Raw genomic sequence first — 22270 nt, 5'->3', positions numbered from 1 at the left:
ATTGGGCTTCTGCTTGCTGGAACCATAGGTGGGGTCGTAGCGTCCAGAAGCTTGGCAGTTTCAATGAAACCGCATGAACAGATGCGGCGTCGGTCATCTCCAGTCCAAAAATCGTTTGGACCGTCGGGGTCACCAATTGTAGCGGTGTGCTACACGCAGCGCTAAAATAACGACACGGAGTCGGTTAACTGCAATCAAAGATAATTTTATTCAAACTTCACAGCCTTGCTTTAAAGCCCCCCTCATCCCGCCCTCCCCGGGCGCGGATGCTCTAAGGGACACGTACTCACAAACCCCCGCAGGCTTTTTGCCTTTGTTGTGGACCTGGCCTTTGTGCCTGCGCGCTGGCTATTTGTGAGCCGGTTCGAGTGTGCTAGGAAGTGGGTCGCCACACCAGTTTATATTAGCAGAAGTTAAAATCCCTCAGGACAACAATCTCTAAATAAATAAATGAACTTCTGGTAATCGCCATTCCCTCTTCCTCTCTATGTTCTCTTTTCCTTTTCCCTGTGACCCCATTACCCCTTTGCTTTCCCATCCCCTGCTCTCAGGACCTGCCCATCACCTTCTTCCCTTGGTTCTTCAGCTCCTTCCCTTAATCCATGTTCTGCTGTGCTTTCCCGACAGATTCTTTAGAAGTTTACCTCTTCCATCTAACTCCTCCAGCTTTTCATATTATTCCCCTTTTCTTCCTCGCCCACCCACCCACCTTCTTCCTCTCACGTGGATTCACCCATCGCCTGCTAGCTCCTGCTCCAACCCTTTTATTCAGGCTTCTGCTCTCTTCCTGTTTAGTCATGATTAAGGGTCTTGGCCTAAAGTGTTGACTGTTTATTTCTCTCCATAGATGCTGCCTGACCTGCTGAGTTCCTCCAGCAATGTGTGTGTGCTGAGTTACTTCATTATTTTAATCTCGACAATGCTTCCACTGAGTTCCGTATGCAGAATGTGAGGCACCTCTGAATGTTCAAACACCTTTGCCGGGACAAAATAATTTTCAGGCTGGCCTAAAAACTCCAGAGGACAGAGATGACAGGCACCACAAATTAATGCTGTGAGGGTTGTGTCTCTATGTGCACAATATTCCCATCTATTTGTGGAGCATTAATGCCCTTGACTATGTTTGATGTGCTGGGTGACAAAATCAGTCTGGTCTGCAAGCTTCCTTCGACTCTGTCAATATGATGTGAAATAAGTTAGCCAGTGTTATCGGGTTTGATATAGGCCAATGAAAATAACCCCATTGTCTAATGTTTGCCTGGTACATATGAGAATTACAGATGCATATGGTCACTTCACTTTGCAAAGCATATCTCCTGAGCAATCAGCCCCTACTGTGGACCAGGAGCCTGCGTTCTGTAGTCAGCACTGCCTGTTGTTACGAAAACCCCGTAACCAGGTAACTTACCAGCAAAGATAGATGGATCAGCTGAGTCGGATGCTACTATTTTCAAACGTTTTATTCAATAAGGGCACAAACGTATGGTTAATACAAAACATTCAAATCGTCAAAACTCAATCTAAAACACCGGTGTAACCATAATCAATCAGAAATAAGCTCTTTCGTTGTCTAGGGTATATAATACTGAGTCCAATTGGAAATATAAAGAGTCACTCTGAAGTCTGCAGGCTTTTCTCTTTTGGTTTCACGTGTTGGAGAGAGAGAGAGATAAAACGGAAAAACTTGCCCAAAACATCCGTGGAATCAGGGGAGCGATCTTCCCCGTTGTTAGTTAAAAAGCGATCTTCCGTTGGTTCCAGCCACAAACCCCGCATTCGGAATTTAACGCACGTGGCTTATTTCAAAATGGCTTCCCGTTCCCACGGGAAGCGTTATCGTGCTTCTTGGTGTCTCCTTGGTGCGTCTGAGGGTCGTCCTCTTTCAGACCCTTCTTTATACTGCCTCACGGGATCTCAGGTGTCAATCAGGTTGCAGGTGATGCAATCTCTCTCTCAACCAGCCCACTTTGCCCGAGGGCTTTACAATGTCCCTGCGAGTTGGCACGTCTGCAGTTCCCAGGTGTCTCCTGAGAACAATGCCACAGTCGCCAGCTTTTGTCCCAGTGGAATGCGGTATCCAGCACGTCGCTGTCTTTCCATTTCCTGTGTCCATTCAGCCTGTCTCTCTCTCTCTTGCTCTCTCTCTCGGGTCATTGACCCCCCTTTCACTAGGGCTCTTGCAATTCTCACAAAGGAGGGGGCTGGTATCATAACACCTCCCCTCTTAAAAAGGTTTTTACCAGCGGTTAAAACCCAGAGTGGTACAGTCTTACAGAAATTTTGAATCTAATACAATACAGAAGCTTTTCTTTTCACTACAGAGTAATACAGTTATACATTCAAGTCAGCATCTAAACAGTTAACAAGTACAGTGCCCCTTTAGTTAATATCTTAACATCTTAATATCTTAAAGTCTTGTAGCATCAGACTTCAATTCAATAACCACCTATTCATTTATTGTTTTCAGCAACAAAACTGAGGAGGTGTGATCTTAGCTTAGGTGCATCTACAAAAGTTTATGCGAATACTAATTGTTTCGGTCGGTTTACTTCGCCGGCAGGTCTCCAAAGGTCTGTCTTTATTATTCACAGGCTTTGGCGCAACCCGTAAAAACCTGCTTTGCTGTTTTAAAAAAAATGGCATCCCCATTAACCGTCACCTCTTTTCTGGCGAGTCCCCCCGTTGGGACTTTGAGTAATTTGGCGTGGTGAACTCCCGCCCGCCTCGTTCATCGGGGCTATTTTTTTCAACACCATGCCCCAAACTGTCAAGACCCTTCAGGCTATTTGTTTTTAATTCCAACTCCTCTTTCAGGTAGCATTTCGAATGCAACCTCTTCACACCCCACCCTGGCGTAACAATAGAGTGGGGGGCCCCGCTATTTCCCGACTCACTCTGTGAGCGATCTGCCAGGTTTAAAATTTCTTCCTTCGACTTGGGAACTACAGACTTTCCGTTTCCTTCAATAACAATCCTCATTCCCCCCTTAAATTCGGCATTAACCTTGGCCCCACTCTCGAATACAAACACCGTGGAACTCACACTTCCCACGGTTACCAAGGTTAACCCTTTTCCTGCTGAACCAACCCTATCTGATCCACAAAGACGGCCGCCCCGTCCCCCTGAATCAAACACCTCAGACTTCCCCTGAGCTCTGTTACCAGGTTCAGCACCACGTGCGCCCCCATCTTGGACACACTCAAACGGGACATTGGCCCCTTCCAGGCTTTCAATACCCGTACCTTTTTCAAATTCTAACGTCCCCCGATCCTTCCAGTTACTCTCTAGGCAGCCCCCCGTTGGGGAAGGCGCAACCCTGCGAGCTGAAACAACCTCCTCGGCCATTTCAGCTGACTTCTCCACAGCAAGGATACCCTTCCTCTCTAAGACTGCCCTCATTTCACTCTCGGGACCATCGAGAACACCTTTAGAACTCTGAACTTCTTCAAACAATTCTGCCAAACCAGACAGATTAACCCTGTCCAACTCTGGACATTTTAACAACTTTATCCGTTTCTCAACTTTAGTTCCTACCTCTAGGACCTTTCTCTTCACTAAGGGCAGGGCTATTTCCTCTCCCTTACCCCCTTTTACTATACTGCTTTCTGTTTTACCACCCTCGGAACCCTCATGGTACAGGGTCGGTAAAAACATCTTGGCCAGATTACTGCTGGCCCGATTTAAACTGCTCACTGCTTTTCTGGACAGGCTGCGTGTGACCGCGCATGCGCGATAGCTTTGGGACTCTAGGGGCGGGGCCACCGTACTCGCCGGTCGGCGGGTCGGCATCATGGCTGCCCAAATCCTCCCTCCTGCTAACACACTTTGTAACAACGCGACCCACTGCTCTTGTGGCCACTTCTGGTTCACTGCCACCTTTTCAAAAAGCAAGAAATAACTATCAACATCCGTCTCTTCGAACGGAGGCACTACTCTCAGCTCCCGACTAACATTAAACCGCTCTCTCCTTAGCTCCTCCCTCTCTCTTTCTCTCCCCGCTGCCGCTCTCTCGGCTGCTGCTAACTCTCTGATCCGAATTTCATGCTGTCTTTGCTTCTCAGCTTGATCCTGCTCGTTTTCCACCTCTAACCCCTTCACCAAATTTAACAAGTCTGATTTGGTGCTCACCTCTAGCGCCGCCACAGTCGCGTTTTTCATAAATTCACACACGTCCATCTTTGCTGGTTTTTCTGTCTGGCTACCTGCGTACCAGATCCAAATTATTTTTTTTTTTGACTTACAATCCCGATTGACTGACCTCCCCCTTTTTGGTGTCAAATCCCGGGAGGGGGCTGGTATCATAACACTGTTTATAAAGATGTCCTTTTAACTTCAAACTGCTTGCCATTTGCATTAAGAACTAAATACCAATTCTCATTTGAATTAATGTTTTATATATGTAGTCAGCTCCATCTTGGGCACTAGCCTACAAAGTACCTAGGACATCTCTAGGGAGTGGTGCCTCAGAAAGGCAGCATCCATTATTAAGGGCCTCCAGCACCCAGGGCAAGCCCTTTTCTCACTGTTACCACCGGGTAGGAGGTACAGAAGCTTGAAGGCACACACTCAGCAATTCAGGAACAGCTTCTTCCCCTCTGCCATCCAATTCCTGAATGGACATTGAAGCTTTGGACACCTACCTCACTTTTAAAAATGTACAGTATTTCTGCTTTTGCACATTTTTTAATGATCTATTCAATATACATAATTGATTTACTTGTTTATTTATTATTAGGTTTTATTTTATCTATTATTTTTTTCTCTCTCTGCTCAATTATGTATTGCATTGAACTGCTGCTGCTAAGTTAACAATTTTCACGTCACATGCCGGTGATAATAAACCTGATTCTGACAATTCCATTATTCCTGATTATCTAACAGCTACACCATTGAAGGCTTGCTCTTTTGTTTTGAGACCTCTGTTTGTTCTTGATTAGTTAGTATGTGTCTGGATTCAGAGGCGTCATCAGCTGGGACTATTCTTGAAGGAGAGAGTGTTCGGGGATGAGGGGTGTTGAACTGAGAATAGCTGAGGAGGAGGCATTCCACTAGCAGGGGAGATCTGAACCAGAGGGATACAGATTTGAGTTAAATGGAATAAAATCTTGGGGAATGAGGGTGTGGTGAACTACATATACCTGTCTGGACACGCCCCCCCTGCTGACTGCTCCTGCGGCTCCTCCCACTGACCGTGGCTCCTCCCACAGACCCCGGTATGAAGGCGATTGGGGCCTGAGCCCTGCCCTCAGTCTCCAGGATGTAGCATGGTGGTCAATTGCTGCTTGTTCTTTCTTCCAGTCAATAAAAGCCGATATCTTGCCTCACGTCTCAGAGAGTTATTGATGGTGCATCAGAGGGGATATATTTTACATTGCAAGTCAGAAGCCTGAAACGTGGTGGAAGCCGACTCAGCTGAAAATTACACTGGACAAGATGGAATTTGTGAGGCATTTTGGTTGAGGTGTTGTGGGTATGTTAAGGAGAGCCATTACAGAGAGGGGAGGAGGGAGATGGTGCCATCTGCTGGTCACTACTGAGAGGGACAGCTTATTATTGGCATTCTGTGTGAGAGGACACAACAGCTCAACGCACAGAAGATTTTTAAAGTCTCTTCTGGGTTTCTCTGATCACAGTGCTCCTGATAATGGAAGCAGTGGAGTAAGGGTGAAGTCACTGATGAACTTCAGTGACTGATGAACAAGGACTCCGAGATCTCTTTGTATTTCTCCCATACTCAACTCTACGCTGTTCAGATAATAATCTGTCTTCCTGTTCTTACTCCCAAAGTGGATAACCTCACACTTATTCACATTAAACGCCATCTGCCAAGTATCTGCCCACTCACCCAGCCTATCCAAGTCACCCTGAATTCTCCTAACATCCTCATCACATGTCACACTGCCACCCGGCTTAGTATCATCAGCAAATTTGCTGATGTTATTTTCTATGCCTTCATCCAAATCGTTAACGTAAATGGTAAACAGCTGTGGTCCCAATACCGAGCCCTGTGGCACCCCACTAGTCACCACCTGCCATTCCGAGAAACACCCATTCACCGCTACCCTTTGCTTTCTATCTGCCAACCAGTTTTCTATCCATGTCAATGCCTTCCCCCCGATGCCCTGAGCTTTGATTTTACCCACCAATCTTCTATGTGGGACCTTATCAAATGCCTTCTGAAAATCGAGGTACACTACATCCACTGGATCTCCCCCGTCTAACTTCCTGGTTACATCCTCGAAAAACTCCAACAGATTAGTCAAGCATGATTTGCCCTTGGTAAATCCATGCTGGCTCGGCCCAATCCTATCACTGCTATCTAAATATGCCACTTTTCAACCTTAATAATGGACTCTAGCATCTTTCCCACCACCGATGTCAGGCTGACAGGTCGATAGTTCTCTGTTTTCTCCCTCCCTCCTTTTTTAAAAAGTGGGATAACATTAGCCATTCTCCAATCCTCAGGAACTGATCCTGAATCTAAGGAACATTGGAAAATGATTACCAATGCATCTGCAATTTCCAGGGCCACCTCCTTTAGTACCCTAGGGTGCAGACCATCTGGACCTGGGGATTTGTCAGCCTTCAGTCCCATCAGTTTTCTCATCACCATTTCCTTCCGAATGTCAATCTGTTTCATTTCCTCTGTTACCCTATGTCCTTGGCCCATCCATACATCTGGGAGATTGCTTGTGTCTTCCTTAGTGAAAACAGATCTAAAGTACTCATTAAATTCTTCTGCCATTTCTCTGTTTCCCATAATAATTTCACCCAATTCATTCTTCAAGGGCCCAACATTGTTCTTAACTATTGTTCATCAGTCACTGAAGATGAATGAGCAAGTGCAGCAGGCAGTGAAGGAGGCTAATGGAATGTTGGCCTTTATTACAAAGGGAATTGAGTACAAGAGCAAGGAAATCCTCTTGCATTTGTACAGAGCCCTGGTGAGACCACACCTGGAGTATTGTGTACAGTTTTGGTCTCCAGGGTTAAGGAAGGACATCCTGGCTGTAGAGGAAGTGCAGCGTAGATTCATGAGGTTAATTCCTGGGATGTCTGGACTGTCTTACGCAGAGAGGTTAGAGAGACAGGGCTTGTACATGCTGGAATTAAGGAGATTGAGAGGGCATCTGATTGAAATATAAGATTATTAAGGGATTGGACAAGATAGAGGCAGGAAATATGTTCCAGATGCTGGGAGAGTCCAGTACCAGAGGGCATGGTTTGAGAATAAGGGGTAGGTCATTTAGGACAGAGTTATGGAAAAACTTCTTCTCCCAGAGAGTTGTGGGTGTCTGGAATGCACTGCCTCGGAAGGTAGTGGAGGCCAATTCTCTGGATGCTTTCAAGAAGGAGCTAGATAGGTATCTTATGGATAGGGGAATCAAGGGATATGGGGACAAGGCAGGAACCGGGTATTGATAGTAATTGATCAGCCATGATCTCAAAATGGCGGTGCAGGCTCGAAGGGCCGAATGGTCTACTTCTGCACCTATTGTCTATTGTCATTTACTTGCTCAGTGGCACTAGACACTCTGTAGAAAAGGAGCTGTCCATTTAATACCCTGTATACCAATCTCAACCGAGAAAATAAATTAGGTGGGTTTTAAACCAGAGTATTGATTCATTGTTGTTCATTTTGCACTAACACGCAAAATGAGTTTGACCTGCTAGGAAGTTCTTACACATTCCTTTTATTTCAGATATGCCTTGAATCACTGATAATGGGAGAACCCTCACCCACAGTTATAAAGCACAAAAAGCAATAACCTGCAAGGAGATGGACCTGGACCTGGGAATTAGGAATAATTTGAATTCTGTTTAGGCTAGTATGGAGCTGAGGGCTGAAGAGCCATATCCTGTGTAGTAGTATTTGATTATTCCAATGATTGTCCTTGGAAGATCATTTCCTTCCTGCTCCTAGCAGACATGTTCTTAGTGAGGAGATGCTTTTGGAGGTGGACATATTCACCTCTGGCCATAATCCTGAATAAACCAAAAAAAACGCTTGCTAGGTTGCTGTTGAAACCACCACCATTTTTGAGCTTTGTATCATGAGAGATGTTTTGGAGTAACTCAGAATGTTGATACATACACCAAGCAAGTTGTTAAAATTTGTCTATTGCTTCAGGGAACGCTGCTGTCAAATGCAAAGCAAATTTCAATTTACCAAACAGTACGATACCCCAAGATCAAGAAAGCAATTGAATGTATCCAAGCAGCTATCATTAAAGGTCAAACATATCACTGAGAAAGGATCCTATTCTCCCAGTCTGCTTTTTTAAAAAATTTCCAAACATGTCATTATTCAAGTTAAATGCTCACTTACTTCAGCAGCTGTGACAATGACTTTACTTTAAGGAACTCCACAGTACACCTATAAAGACACAGCCATCTTTGGCTCCTTGGGTTTAAAGGAACCTTCAATGATTCCCATAGCCCCTGATAACCAGTGATTTCAGTCTCTGAGACCAATGTATTTTTCAGGAGGGTCAACCCATGGAAAGCATCTGACCTGGATGGGATACCTGGCCGGGTACAAAAATACCTGTGCTGATCGGCTGGCAGGTTTCACTTATCCTGGTGCCTAAGAAGAATCTACCTCACTGACTATTGTCCAGTAGCACTGTGTTGAAGTGCTTTGAGATGTTGGTGATGAAACATATCGACACTTGCTTGAGAAGTGGCTTGGATCCACTCCAATTTGCCTTTCAGCACAACAGGTCCACGACAGATATCATTTCATTAGCTTTTCACTCAACCCTGGAACATCTGGACAACAAGGCCGCAGACGTCAGGATGCTCTTTATTGACTACAGCTCAGCGTTCAATATTACCATCTACTCAAAACTAATTAATGAGCTTCAAGAACTTAACCTCAATATTTCTTTGTGCAATTGGATCCTTGATTTCCTCATTTGCAGACCCCAGTCAGTTCAAATTGGCAACAATTTCCATTAGCACGGATGCACCACAAGGCTGTGTGCTTAGCCCCTTGCTCTACTCATTTTATACTTACAACTGTGAGGCTAAGCACAGCTCCAATGCCATATTTAAGTTTGTTAACAACACCACTGTCTCTGGCTGAATCAAGAGTAGTGATGAACCAGCAGATAGGAGAGAGGCTGAAAATCTGGCTGAGTGGTGCAACAACAACCTCTGATTCAATGTCAGCAAGAGCAAGGAGCTGATTATTGTCCTCAGGTGAAGGGAACTGGAGGTCCATGAGCCAGTCATTAACAGGGGATCAGTGTTGGAGAGGGTCAGCAACTTTAAACTCTACATCCTTACAGGTTTATGAAGATTTGGCATGACATCTAAAACTTTGACAAACATCTATAGATGCGTGGTGGAGAATATTTTGACTGGCTACATCACGGCCCAGGTATGAACACACCAATTCCCTTGAATGGAAAATCCAACAAACACTAGTGGATCTGGCCTAGTCCATCCCAGGTAAAGCCTTCCCCACAATTGAGCCCATCTAAATGGAGCGCTGTCGCAGGAAAGTAGCATCGATCATCAAGAACCCCCACCACCCAGGTCATGCTCTCTTCTCACTACTGCCATCAGGAAGGAGGTACAGGAGCCTCAGTACCCACACCACCAGGTTCAGGAACAGTTAATTCCCCCCCATCTATAAGGCCCTTGAACAAGTGGGGATAACCACTCAATTTTACTCGCCCCATCACTGAACTGTTCCCACAGCCTACAGAATGACTTTCAAGGACTCTTCATCTCATAATCTCGATAGTTATTGCTTATTTATTATTATTTTTTTCTTTTGTATTTGCCCAGTTTGTTGTCTTTTGCACATTGATTGTTTATCCATCCTGTTGGGTGTGGTGTTTCATTGATTTTATTATGTTTCTTGGATTTACTGTGTATGCCAAAAGAAAACTGAATCATAGGATTGTATATGGTGGCATTTACTGTATGTACTTTGATAATAAATTTAGTTTGAACTTTGAACTTTAAAAGCCTATTCTTCACAGCCTTCAGAGATTATGCTCGTACATTTTATCCAGTTTTCAGCTGAGGAATTATATGTTGAAACCCATCATTTTTGAAGATCAACACAAGTAGCTTCAAATGCTTCAGGTCAGAAAATCAATCGGGCAGAGGATATTTTCTGCTTGCATTGTGCAATGATATTTTACAAAGGGGAGCCCCATTGCCAGAAGAGGAATGTAGTACAACTATTACTGACAAGGTGTCAGTCACCTAGATCTGATATTTAAGAGTCTCTGTCTCTGGATCATGTAGTCCCACCCCATCAAATAAATGTCATGTACATCCAGCTTAATGCTACCACCTTATCTGGACCTCTTCTCTCTACATGTGCTTACTTCTCACAAGGTTGTACTCAATTTAAACTCTTGAACCTTTAGCTATGCTGCATCTTACTTAGAGTGGGACTGAGGGAGCAAATGCCACTGAGGAACCCCTTTTTAAATTTTTCTGGGAATGTATCTCATAAAACGTTCAAAAGCACATGAGTAAATGATTTTTTTAATTATTAAAACATTACAAGAAAATGAAGTCATGCAAAATCTTCAGTTTTTAGAACCTTCTAGTTCCTATCACGCAAACACAAGTGATAGTTCCTATCACTATATTTTTCTATCCAGTTCCCACTCTGACCTTTCTGGGTTTTTGGGGGAGTTTTTATACTCAAAGTTCAAAGTAAATTTATTGTTAAGATACTTATTGTCACCATATGCAACCCTGAGATTCAATTTCTTGTGGGCATAGTAGAATCAATTTAAATATCCATACGCAACAGGGCAGGCAAATGACCAGTGTGCAAAAATCAACAAACTGTGCAAATACAAAAAAGGAATAATAATAATAATAAGTAAATAAACAAGTCATATCGAGAAGATAAGATGAAGAGTCCTTGACAGTGAGTCCATAGGTTGTGGGATAGTTCTGTGATGAGACAAGTGAAGTTGAGAGAAGTTACCTCCACTGGTTCAAGAGCCTGATAGTTGAGGGATGATAACTGTTCCTGAACCTGGTGGTGAGAGTCCTGAGGCTCCTGTAACTTCCTCCTAATAACGGCAGTGAGAGGAGAGCATAACCTTGGCGGTGGGGGTCCCTGATGATGGATGCTGCTTTCCTCCAACAACCCCAATATAATCTCAAGAAACAACTATCTAGAATTCCCTCAGAAGGTCCTCAAGAGGTCAATGGTTCCGAAAGACCAATCTGTTTTTTTGTGTTAGAAATGACCAATTCTAGAACAAAAATTGAAAATCACACACAAAATGCAGGAGGAACACAGAAGGTCAGGCAGCATTTATGGAGAAAAATGAGCAGTTGATGTTTCAGGGTGAGATCCTTTATCAGGACTGGAAAGGATGGGGGCAGACTCCATAATGAGAAAGTGGGGGGAGGGGAAGGAGGGTACTCCTGTTTTGATGAAGGGTCTCGGCCCTCAAAGTTAAGTGTTCATTTCCCTCCATAGATGCTGCCTGACCTGCTGAGTTCCATTGTATATTGTATGTGTTGTGCAAGATGTCCAGCTTCTTTAGAATCTCTCCTGTTGAAGAACAGAGATTGATGTGAGGTTTGGCATTTGAAGAGCATGACTTTTAGGTTGTCGTCCTGGGACACTGGATCTGTTTCACTCTCCATGGATGCTGTCTGGCCTGCTGAATGTTTCTAACATTTTTTTCTTTTTGTTTCAAGTTTCCAGCTTCTGTGCTTTTTTTATTTTTAGTTTTTGCTTTTCAATCAGTGGCCAGTTTTGATGTAACTCAGTTTTACTATCTCCCAGATATCGTAGATCCATTTGGCCTTTCCAGAATTCTTCTTCATTTTGGATTTTCACAAACTACTGTATTCTAAGTTTCTAGCATGGTTTATTTTTGCTTTTCTCCCTTTTGTTCTCTCCACTTCCACTTCTGCCAGGAAGATCGGTTCCACTAACAGGTCTTCAGCACCCTTCCTCTTGACACCAATCTGTTTCATGCACTTTTTCTACCTGATATTTCCTTTGTATTTGCTGCTTCTCCACTCCCCCTCTGCAACTTAAAACGTCACTATTACCTCACTTCACCCAGTTTTGGTAATCTGGAACATCAACTTTGTTTCTCCCTCCACAGGTACTGTCTGACCTAGTAAATATCCCCAGAATTTTCTGAAAGTGATCCCAGCACTTCTTTCTCCTGCAACCATTCAGAGAGAAGAATTATTTTAAAGACTGCTTTCCATGTGGTCCCATCAGTTACTGACATTATATAAAATTTATACCATTCTATTCTAATGGTTGTGCAAATAGGCTCACTCTCTTGTGAAAATAAATGAATTTCTTCTACTTCTGGAAGAAAACTTTCTCACCATCCCTGAGTTTCATCCACAAGATTTTCCAGACACAGAAATGAAATGGGACATTAGACACAGTGAGTAAGGTAAAAGTAGTTTATTGAGGCGGCATGAGATAAACAGAACTACAAAATGTATGCATTTATTACTAGAACAGTATATATCTTCAGGTAATTAAAATGTGAACTATGTTTATAAACCGTACCTGTTTAGATATGTTAAGTAATCAAGATGGGAGTAATATGGCCTCCCATCACCCTTAGCAATTAGTAGGTCAAATCGGAATGAGTTGGGAAGGTTAATTTCCCATTATCCTTCATGCATTCAGGCCGCCAATAACATGTTTGTTACCTTCTCGTAAAGCACCATGCAAATAGAAAATTCAAAGTACATTTATTATCAAAGTGTGTATACACTATACAACCTTGAAATTGTGTGAAGTATACAAAGAGTGGAAAGGGAAATGGCCAGTTGATTCCAAACATACCTACACACCTTTGTGAGTGAATGAACTCATGACATGTGTAAAAGTTAAAGGTTCATAATTGTATGTACATAACTGAAACAGTGCAGTCAAGACTTGATTGTAATCTGATTTCCTCAGCTGCTAGCTATTGAAAGCAGTAGGGTAATTCTGTTGCTATAAGAACCATGCAATGTATGGAGGGTGAAGGAAGAAAAGAAAACAAAGGCATACGTATATTTGCATGGTTATTAAAGGTAGAATTTTAACTTTTGTGGCTGGGGGAGAAGAGTGAGCATATTCCAAGTGATTGAAGAAAACGGTCAGAATGATTGATTGAATATTGCAGAGAACATTGTGTGCAGTAGCCAACAGACTTGCAATATTTCAAACATCAATCTGGCCTAATAGCTGTGAGGCTCATGAGAGCAGCACTAAAAATCCCACATCTTCGTCAGCAATAAATATGATTGCTTTTGTTAAGTTAGAGAGAATCATGTCCTATCTGGGCTGTTGTGCTGGTTAAGTAGTTAACAAGAGATGTCAATCGTGGATTGATTGCAAATGGGGAGCAACAGACTTCACAGACATTCGGGCAAAAATCGACTCCGCTCAACGGTACCTTTAAGAAAAGGTGGAGAAATACTAAAGGGAATCTTTGTTCATGGAATAGTTGGTGCATAAACAGTAGGGAGGCCAAGGAGGAACTGAAGCGTCGTTACACAAGAACTTATTAGTGTCACTGATCACTGCAGTTTTTGTCGTCTGTGTGAGGAAGAAGACTGGTAGGCCTCAAATGGATGTGAGTGCAATTGCAAAGCAACCATGCATTCCAGAACTTCACAACTGTGCACCCCAGAACTTTATAAGGTCAGGGATGTATTTGTAGAAACGAAAAGCTTGAGAATGCAATTTGAGGAGGGAAGTTGTGGCTGTCATTTTGAAGGATAGATGGATTGAGAGGGAAATAAAGGAAAGGTGGATTTTGCATTGCCACACCAAAAGAGAATCGAGTTTAACAGTGGAAGAAACTGAGGGAGTATAGATGGTAGGCTGAAAGGTTTCATGCTGTTGGAAGGTGGATGGGAGTGCAATAAACAACAGTGAAAGATCAGCTGGAGATTGACAGTAGGGTGACCTAATTTTGAGGGCAGAAGAGTGAATGTGAGGTGAAGGTGGAAGGGTCTGAAGGGTATAGTCAGAGGGGATAGTTTTACTGTTTATAACCAAGAAAAAAATGAACAAAGAACACAGACTAATTAAGCTAACAGTGCCTAATTAAATGAATCCCTTCTGAGAAATATAGAATTATGGTAAGCCAAGGAAGGGAGACATACTTGGGCTTAAGATGGTCTAGATTTATTTGAAGATAATTAATTAAACAGACACATTCAAATTTTCAGCCTGTGGATAAAAATACAATTATTCAATTGAAGTTAAGTGAACTCGGCAATTGTATTGTATCTCAACTGATTGTCAGTTGCTACTACGTTTCTTAAGCACTGCCAGAAAAAATTCTCACTTTTAGGGTTTTTTGGCCATTGCAGCACAGAGCTGTTACACAACCTTCTCCGCAGTCTCAGGTACTTTGAGTTTATTAAAACGGGCTCTAACATGATCAGAACAATCACATCTTCACTTTCGTCCAATAGTCTTTGGTGAGCCATTTGAAAGGCTGTTTTGAATGTTCCCCTCTTGACGTAGTTTCTGGTGAGCACAAACACAGTCTTTTTGCTCCCCTGTATGCTGTGAGAAAGGTTGTCGACAACAGCTAAGCCTAGGCCCCAGTCTCTCTCTTCCAAACATAAACAGAAGTTCCTTTCTCCTTTGTCTTCTAACTGAACTAATAGTTCATTGACAACCCAGTCTGTCACAGCCAGATCGGAAGTGTCGTAAGCAATAAAAGCATCATAAAAACAGTTATGCATTGCAAGAGAATGATAGCTATGTCCTCTTAACCGGGAGGTGCAGAAATAGTAAAAGTACCATACATCCCAGTAAAACAGATGGTGGGTAATCATTATCACTACAGTGGAAACAATTATAATGGCAGAAGCCAAACATAATGAAGCTTCAACTTCATCCATTGTACATGCATGTTGATCAAGCAGAATAATACTCTGCCCCCGATGATCTTCAGGTGAATTGCAGGTAACATCAGTAGCCAGTTGAGGAATATCCAGCTCACATGTATTAATCCAGGCAATAAGTGGTACAAGTTCACAAGTACAATGAAATGGATTCCCTATCAAAATCAGTACTTCCAGGAAAAGCTCTTCATTTGTAGGGAAAATTGATTGATTGAAAGTTGTAATTCTGTTATAACTTAAGTCAAGATATTTTAATCTATTTGCTGTTGTAAGAAAACTTAAAGGAAGCTTACTGATTCTATTTCCTCCAAGTAAAAGTTTTTGGAGAGATTTGGTGCTGCTGTAGAGTTCATTGGGTGCAGTGGTTAATTTATTGTCACTGAGATCAAAGGTCAGCAAACTCTTCAAAAATTTCAATTCTTTCCAATCGATCTCATCTAGCTTGTTATGTCTCAAAGACAGATATGTCAAGTTACACGGTAAGTTTTCAAAAATATGACATGGCAAAGACTCAAGGTTATTGTAAGATAAATCCAGATGTGTTAAATTAATTAGATTTTTAAATAATGCTCTATAACGCCTGTCTTCCTTCTTCCACAAGATATCCAGATGATTCTTTTTGAATTCTAGAACCTCCAGTGAGTCACTGCTCAACCCTGATTCTGTCAAGGTGAAGATGGCATTGCTGCTTAAGTTTAAGACTTTCAAATATTTAAGATTTTTGATAAAGCCCATTTTGTGTGTGACACCTTCATCTGCAAAGTAGTGTTTGTTGTAACTTAAGTCCAATACTTCAAGATGCTTCAGCTCTTTAAAAGCATTATCATATGCTGGATCAAGTTTGTTAAAGGAAAGATCTAAATATTTTAAATTTGGCAGGGTCATAAACTCAGTCCCATTCAAAGCTTGTCCAATCGCATTTTCTGACAAATTTAAGCACCTTACTTCATTAAAGCCTTCAAATTGCTTTGGATTAATGAAGAAAATATTGTTTGCACTCAGATCCAATGTTTTTCCGCAAAATTGACAACGCCATTTTATTGTTGGTCTTTCAATATAATAATAATAATCATCAACATCATGTGATTCATAAACCTGATGATCATTTTCAAAGAGTAAATATGAATCTTTAAAATCTGATTCCATGTAAGGAAAATGCTTACCTCTGTAAACCGTACTGTAAAAATGATCTTCATCACCTGACGGAGGTGATATCCTATTTTCTGGTAGATATATTAAATGTAGTGCTCTAAATTCATTAAAAATCGTTAAGTTTGCCTGTTTAATGAAGTTTGTACCAAAGTTTAGGATGGTGAGGTTATGCAGGCTGTACAGTGGTTGCAGATGCTGATGATTAAGTTCTTTGAAAACGTAGCCTTCAATATGTAATTTCCTCAGGGACACTAATTTGGAAAAATTCCGTGAAAGATTTATATTTTTTCGATAAGCCATTATTTCATAATTGTATGATATATCAAGTTCTTCCAGTTCAGGCAAGTGGTTTAAAAAGTCACCATTAGCAATTTCAGAAGCAAGGAAATTAAGGCGAAGGTAAAGGCCCTTTAAGTTGGTACAGTTCTGAAACCAGCTGCTTTGTAATTCTTTTAGAGAATTGCTGGAAAGAAATAATGTCTTCAATTTTGCAAGACTTTGAAAAGCATAAGGATGTATCTGAATGGAAACACCTCCAGGGCATGGTTGACAAGGGTAAGGAGCATTGTAACATCTGGGGCAGTTTCCACTTAAATCAAGGAGCTCCAGTTTAGCCAGTTGACTGAAATCCTCGATATTTATGGTTTGTATCTTGTTGAAAGAGAGATGGAGTGATCTTAAACTTCCTGGCAAGTAACCAGGAACAGAGGTCAAATTATTCAAGTCAAGAGTGAGGCTCTTCAGCTTTGTGTAACGTGAAAACACCTTATCTTCCACATGGATGTTGACATTGCAGGGGTTGCGATGGTAACAGTTCCTTGCCAAATGAAGTGTTTCTATGTTTGGTAAGAGATTTGGTAGGCTTTTACTCGTTATATTTAAAATCTTATTTTCATTGAGACTTAAGATTTTTAAGCTGGATGGCAAATCCTTTGGGATGTGGTGGAGGTAATTTCCATCCAGGTATAATTCTTGCAGTTTTACCAGTGAGGAGAAACTGTCCTCTGAAATTATCATGCCTCTCATCTCTGATCTGTCGGGATCATAGTTATAGCTCAGATCTAGCTTGGTTAGATATTGGAGCTTTGAAAAGGAGTACCTGGAAATATTCATTATCTGATTGCCTGCTAGATTTAGACTGGTAGTATTTGAAGGTATGTTTCCAGGGACAGCTTTAAGGCGGCGATTCCTGCAGTCCAATTGAATGGAGGATCCATTGTTCTGCACGTTACAAGGGAGAGTTCTGGGTATCCAACTGGCTGCAAGCAGATTTATGACGAAGTTCAGCAGCAGGAGGAAGTACATTAAAGTCAGCGTTGGAGCTGGAGTTCGTTTTGCCTAAAGAAGCATTTCAAATGAATTTAAAAAAAGGAAGTTAACGTTACTTGTCATGTTCTATATTAAAAAGTAATAATTTTCTTTGAAAGGAGACATGTTTGACTCTTAATTTTGTCACGAGAAAATGGAGTTGCAAACCTCCATTAAAAAAAGAAATCCAGGAAGTTTACCCTGCAATTTTTTTAACAGTCTCCATAAATCATTGCTTATTTGTATATAGTTCAAAAGCGAATGCTTTTGTCACCACTTAATGACATTAGAATGAGTAAAATCCTATTTACACAGGGCTTGCAAATGTCAAGCTCATTACAGCAGTACTTTGCTTAGCATTCCCAGGAGTGTGAGCAGCCCTGGAATCAGTGCTAACAGGTGTTAGTTATTATTGCATTGTAGGTCTGTGAGGTGTTTCACTGACAATGCTGTGGTTCTGGGAACCTTCGCTGGCACTGGCCCACCAGTGAAATGCAGGGAGTGATCTTGTCACGCCATTAGTGTGGGTGTGAGCATCTGAGCTGGTAGTGAGGGACTACCTGTGAGGGTGGTCCAGTGCGACCACTAAATATTTAGATGTGGGGACTCGAGCTACACCCTGGCCAACATGGTGAGTGTAGGCCGTTGCTTGGCCAGTGGCCACTCCAATCTGCTACACACCACTTGGACCCTGCTGTCTCTCATCTTCCCCGTGTTGGAAACGATGGGAGCCGGTGTCTTCCATGCTCAGCTGTGCTGAGTAGGAGAACCCCACATCTTGGCAAGGAACAGCAGCACTGCTAGCCCCAGCCCTCAGAAGCAACCTCTGCCCATCGCCAAGCAGTGTGATGATGTGATACAGTTTTTCACTGCTGGAGAAGCCAGCAGTGGTGGTTGGGGGGGGGGGGGGGGTGTTGCTACAGGATCCCAGCAAGGCAATGCCACTAGATCTTCTGTTGTAACCTACAATGGGATAAAAGCCCCTATGTGTTTGAATTCCAGGAACAAGAAGATTCTACCTGTTCTGCCTTTCAGTCGATTGATTTATGTTCTTTTTCTATGTGATTAAGCACATTTAACTTTAATTTTGAAATGAGCAGTTTCGATCTATATTAGGTCACTTCCTATACAGTCAGGGAATAAGACGTAGGAAAGCACATTGACTGGCAGAAGGCCAGAGGTTTATGTCTGGAGCTTAAAGAAGTTTCTATCTAAGGCCATCCTGTTGTTTCCCCAGCAGAGGCATTGCTTGTAAATTGATGTTATATTGTTTAGAAGATAATCTAAAGTTATCAATAAGATTTTGCTGAAATAAAATATTAATTTTGAGTTCATTAGACACTAACCTAGATGCTAATGGTCTACACATACTACTTACTTTTAGTTCTTACATGTTGGAATCTTATAATACTTAATTGCAGGAAATCTAACCAAGTTCTTACTTACGTGTGTATATTTAATAGTGTCAATGGAACTCTGTGGTAATTGCATTGAATTGTGTTGTTTTTCCAGTTTTACTCCTTATTCACTATGTCATATCATTGAGTTTGCAATAAAACCAAGGAGCTAGGAGGCTCTATGCTGATTCTCATGTCATTTTTGAATGGAGTTTGGCTGGCTGTCTAGTTGATGTTGTAATAACTCAACAAGGGCAGTACAGTGAAAAAGTAAAGATCAGCAGGTGCTTCAACAACTGCAGCTACAGGTAAAAACCTCCTTACATCTAAAAAACTGCATCATGGAACAGAAGCAAGGTGCTTCTATCTCCACATTTAAGAGTTCCCATACCTCAGCCTGGTCAGCTCGTGTGGCAGCAAGAGCCCACGCAAGGGTAGAGGTGGCAAAGGAATGCACATCATTTGCTGAGAAGGAGGCAAAGCTTAAGATAGAAAAAGCAGAACTGCAATTAGAAGGGGCAAATTTAGAGGCTGAACTAAGTGCACTTACCCTTCACCTGAAAGCAAGCTGCAGCCATTCCACAGGCTGAGGCCTTAGAGGCAGCTGAAGAACTGGAGGGAGCGATGAAATTGGACAGGGACAGCAAAGTGGTGTCAGAAAGGGACATTGCGGAGTGTACAGACGAATACAACATGAAAGCACAGCTTGAGCTTCACGTGTCACAGAGCCCAACGGCATTTCCTGCCACTTCCCTGACTTCAGTGTTTCCTACTGGCAGCTTTATTATGTGGCAATCTCCTTCCAGTTGATGGCGCAGGCCTACAACCCACGAGAGCCAGTAAGCCACCTATGGCTGACAATACATTTAATGATACCTTCATACCTCTTCCCAAAAATACCAACACAAAGGCCCACCACAGCGATAATGAGCAGTGTATGGATGCTAAGACATCTCACCACCTCCACAGCTCAGCACTGAAGGGTCGTATGTTCCCGGAACAAGGCAGCTTCTACCATTCTGGCACCTGCAACAGAGCACTCTGCACAGTATCTGGCTTGCCATGGTTTAGTGAGCACAAGCCTTTACCAGCTTGTTGGAAAACCTGAGAACTACAGAGCGTGGCCGTCATCATACACCAATGCCACTAGGGAGCTTTGCCTCACCGCGACGGAAGTGTTGGATCTGCTGGCAAAGTGGCTTGGCGAAGAATGCAGTGAGGACATCGGGAGGATACCCTCAGTGCACGTACGTAACTCTGTTGCAGCTCTAGAGAAGGCATGGGAATGGCTCCAAGTGTGTTACACTGCAATTGGGAAGTCTCTATTTAAGAAGTATGATGATTTTCCTAGAAACTCTGCCAAGGGCCAGGATAAGCGGGAGACCTTTCTAATGGAACTTCAGTTTCTTAAGGATGAAGGGTACTTGCCGGATTTGACCTACCTGGAAACTGCCCATGGACTCCAGAAAAGTGAATAACCATTGACATGAGGTTCAAGGAAGAAAACAGAGGCTATTTTCCTCCATTTAATTACTTCACCAGGTTCACTTGCTCTGAGGCACACAGAAGAATTTACCCCAGCTTCACGGTTCTGAGTAGCAGCAGTGCACCCAGGAAACCAGACAGAACTGAGGAATAGAGAGCTCCATATCTGTCCGCAAGATGGAGATCTCTTCAGCCGAGGATTTGCATGTTGACTCCTCTGTGAAGAAGACTGATGGACCGGGGAAGAACTGACCCATTGATAACAAGCCGCACCCACTCTGGAAATGCAGTGGCTTCACGGCAAAGGCTGTCAATGAAAGAAAGGCCTTTCTCGCTTTAAGTGCTGAGCTTCTGCGACTCACTTTGCAAAGGACTACAAAGCCACTGTGAAGGGCCGCGAGTGTGATAGCACTCACCATAACACAGCCACGCACCCAGGAAGCTTGATTCTTTTTTGACATCTAAGTCAATTAATGTAAGATAGTACATAACTAAACAAATCAATTAGTTTGACTTTTTGTGGCTCCATGACATGTTTTCGGCAATATACGGTATTTCAACCCTTTGGGAGCAAACCAGTTATCTCAGTAGTTGTAATTCTTGATGTTTTGAAATAGTTTTCAAAGATTATCTGCTTTAGGGAAGGAGTATAATTCTTAACTAGTAAACCATGTATGATGAGAACTTGCTATTTTAATTCCGCATTTAAAAATGCAGCACTGGAAATTAAACTTCCTGATGCATCACATGGTTCCAACATAAAATGTCCTTGCTGTTATCACTTGTTACAACCCAGCTTTCTTAATGTTGATAATGTTTGAAGCAAGGCATGCATGGATCATTTTCCTAGAGAGATCACAATTCTGCTTGCAATTAGCCTTTCTGAATTCAGAGATATCTGCATGTGTAAGAGCTCATGAGAAAAACCAATTGATAGTTCAGTGATCAATAATCATATCTATCACCCAGCTGGGCTATCTTTTAGTTTCCTATCTTATAATTCCCAATCAACAGAAATCTTCCTTTTAATGTGATATAGTTATGTATCCTTCAACTTTATCTAACAGAGATAAATAAATAAATTGTTCTTGGAGCAAGAAGCCTCTTCCAGAAATTAGTAAAATGTTGCTGAAATTATTTTATTACATATTCACATTCAATGCAGAGGCTCTTATGATTTACAACAATATAGATCTTTTGATTCACCAAAATGCTCAACATTAATTATTTCCTGCATCAAAATATCCCATAAAATCCTACTGTACATCCAAATGAGTCATTGTAAGGTCTACAAGCCCATAACTTCACACCAAGCAAGTGAAAGCCCAGTACTATGAATGGACAAATAAGTTTCACAGCCCCTTTGTGCTACCAATTAGAGTTAAAACACCCATCTTTCATCATGTCTGCTTAACAGAAACAATTCAGTAAAGGCAAGATTTTGCTCACCATTATAGAGTATCTGTTGGAGGCTTCTTCTAGCATTAAAATGCAATGGTTTCTTAGTAGGTGGTTGCAAAGACAAAATTGGGGAAGTGTGTGTCTAATTAAAGAGGAACAACACTACCAGTTCAGCTCAAGCTACTGCATACGTCAAGACAAAATTTCATTTGCACCAATAGCTTTTACTTAGGTATTGCAAAACACTAGATATGACTAAAATTAGTCTGAGAAGCTATCAAAGGCACACTGGACAGAATAACCGTGCCCAGATATTAACCACAATTAAAGCAGAAATTCAACTAAGTGGCGAATGGATGTGCTGGGAGATCATCATCTGTAAGCAAACATAAATACCTTAACAGTGGGAAACTTTGAAAGTGTTTCCCTGTGAAGCACAAAGGTAAATCATGAACCCTATTATCACTGGTAGTATGATGATAGAAGAACCATTCCACATACTGATGACTGTTCCATTGTCTGCATTATTTGAAGGTAAATCAGCTCAAACCAAATGGTTCATCTCCAAACCTGTGGCTGCTAAGCCCCTAAAAGGGAATAGCATTGACCTTCCTGTTGACTAACTTCAATCAAAGGATATCAGG

The 22270-nt window shown here is 42.1% G+C and overlaps 1 protein-coding gene across 1 annotated transcript; it reads right to left on the bottom strand.

The window, feature by feature from the left end:
* Positions 1–12463: 12463 nt before the first annotated feature.
* On the bottom strand, positions 12464–21747 carry LOC140727884 (toll-like receptor 8). The gene is made up of 2 exons (XM_073045792.1): positions 21675–21747; positions 12464–17373 (listed from the first exon to the last, which is right to left on the bottom strand). Exons 1-2 carry the CDS (start codon positions 21708–21710, stop codon positions 14230–14232), a joined length of 3180 nt encoding a protein of 1059 aa, XP_072901893.1. The 5' UTR covers positions 21711–21747; the 3' UTR covers positions 12464–14229.
* Positions 21748–22270: the final 523 nt, after the last annotated feature.

The sequence above is a fragment of the Hemitrygon akajei genome, chromosome 5 (assembly GCF_048418815.1).
Source record: "Hemitrygon akajei chromosome 5, sHemAka1.3, whole genome shotgun sequence".
Lineage (NCBI taxonomy): Eukaryota > Metazoa > Chordata > Chondrichthyes > Myliobatiformes > Dasyatidae > Hemitrygon > Hemitrygon akajei.
This window is presented reverse-complemented; position numbering and strand designations above follow the sequence as displayed.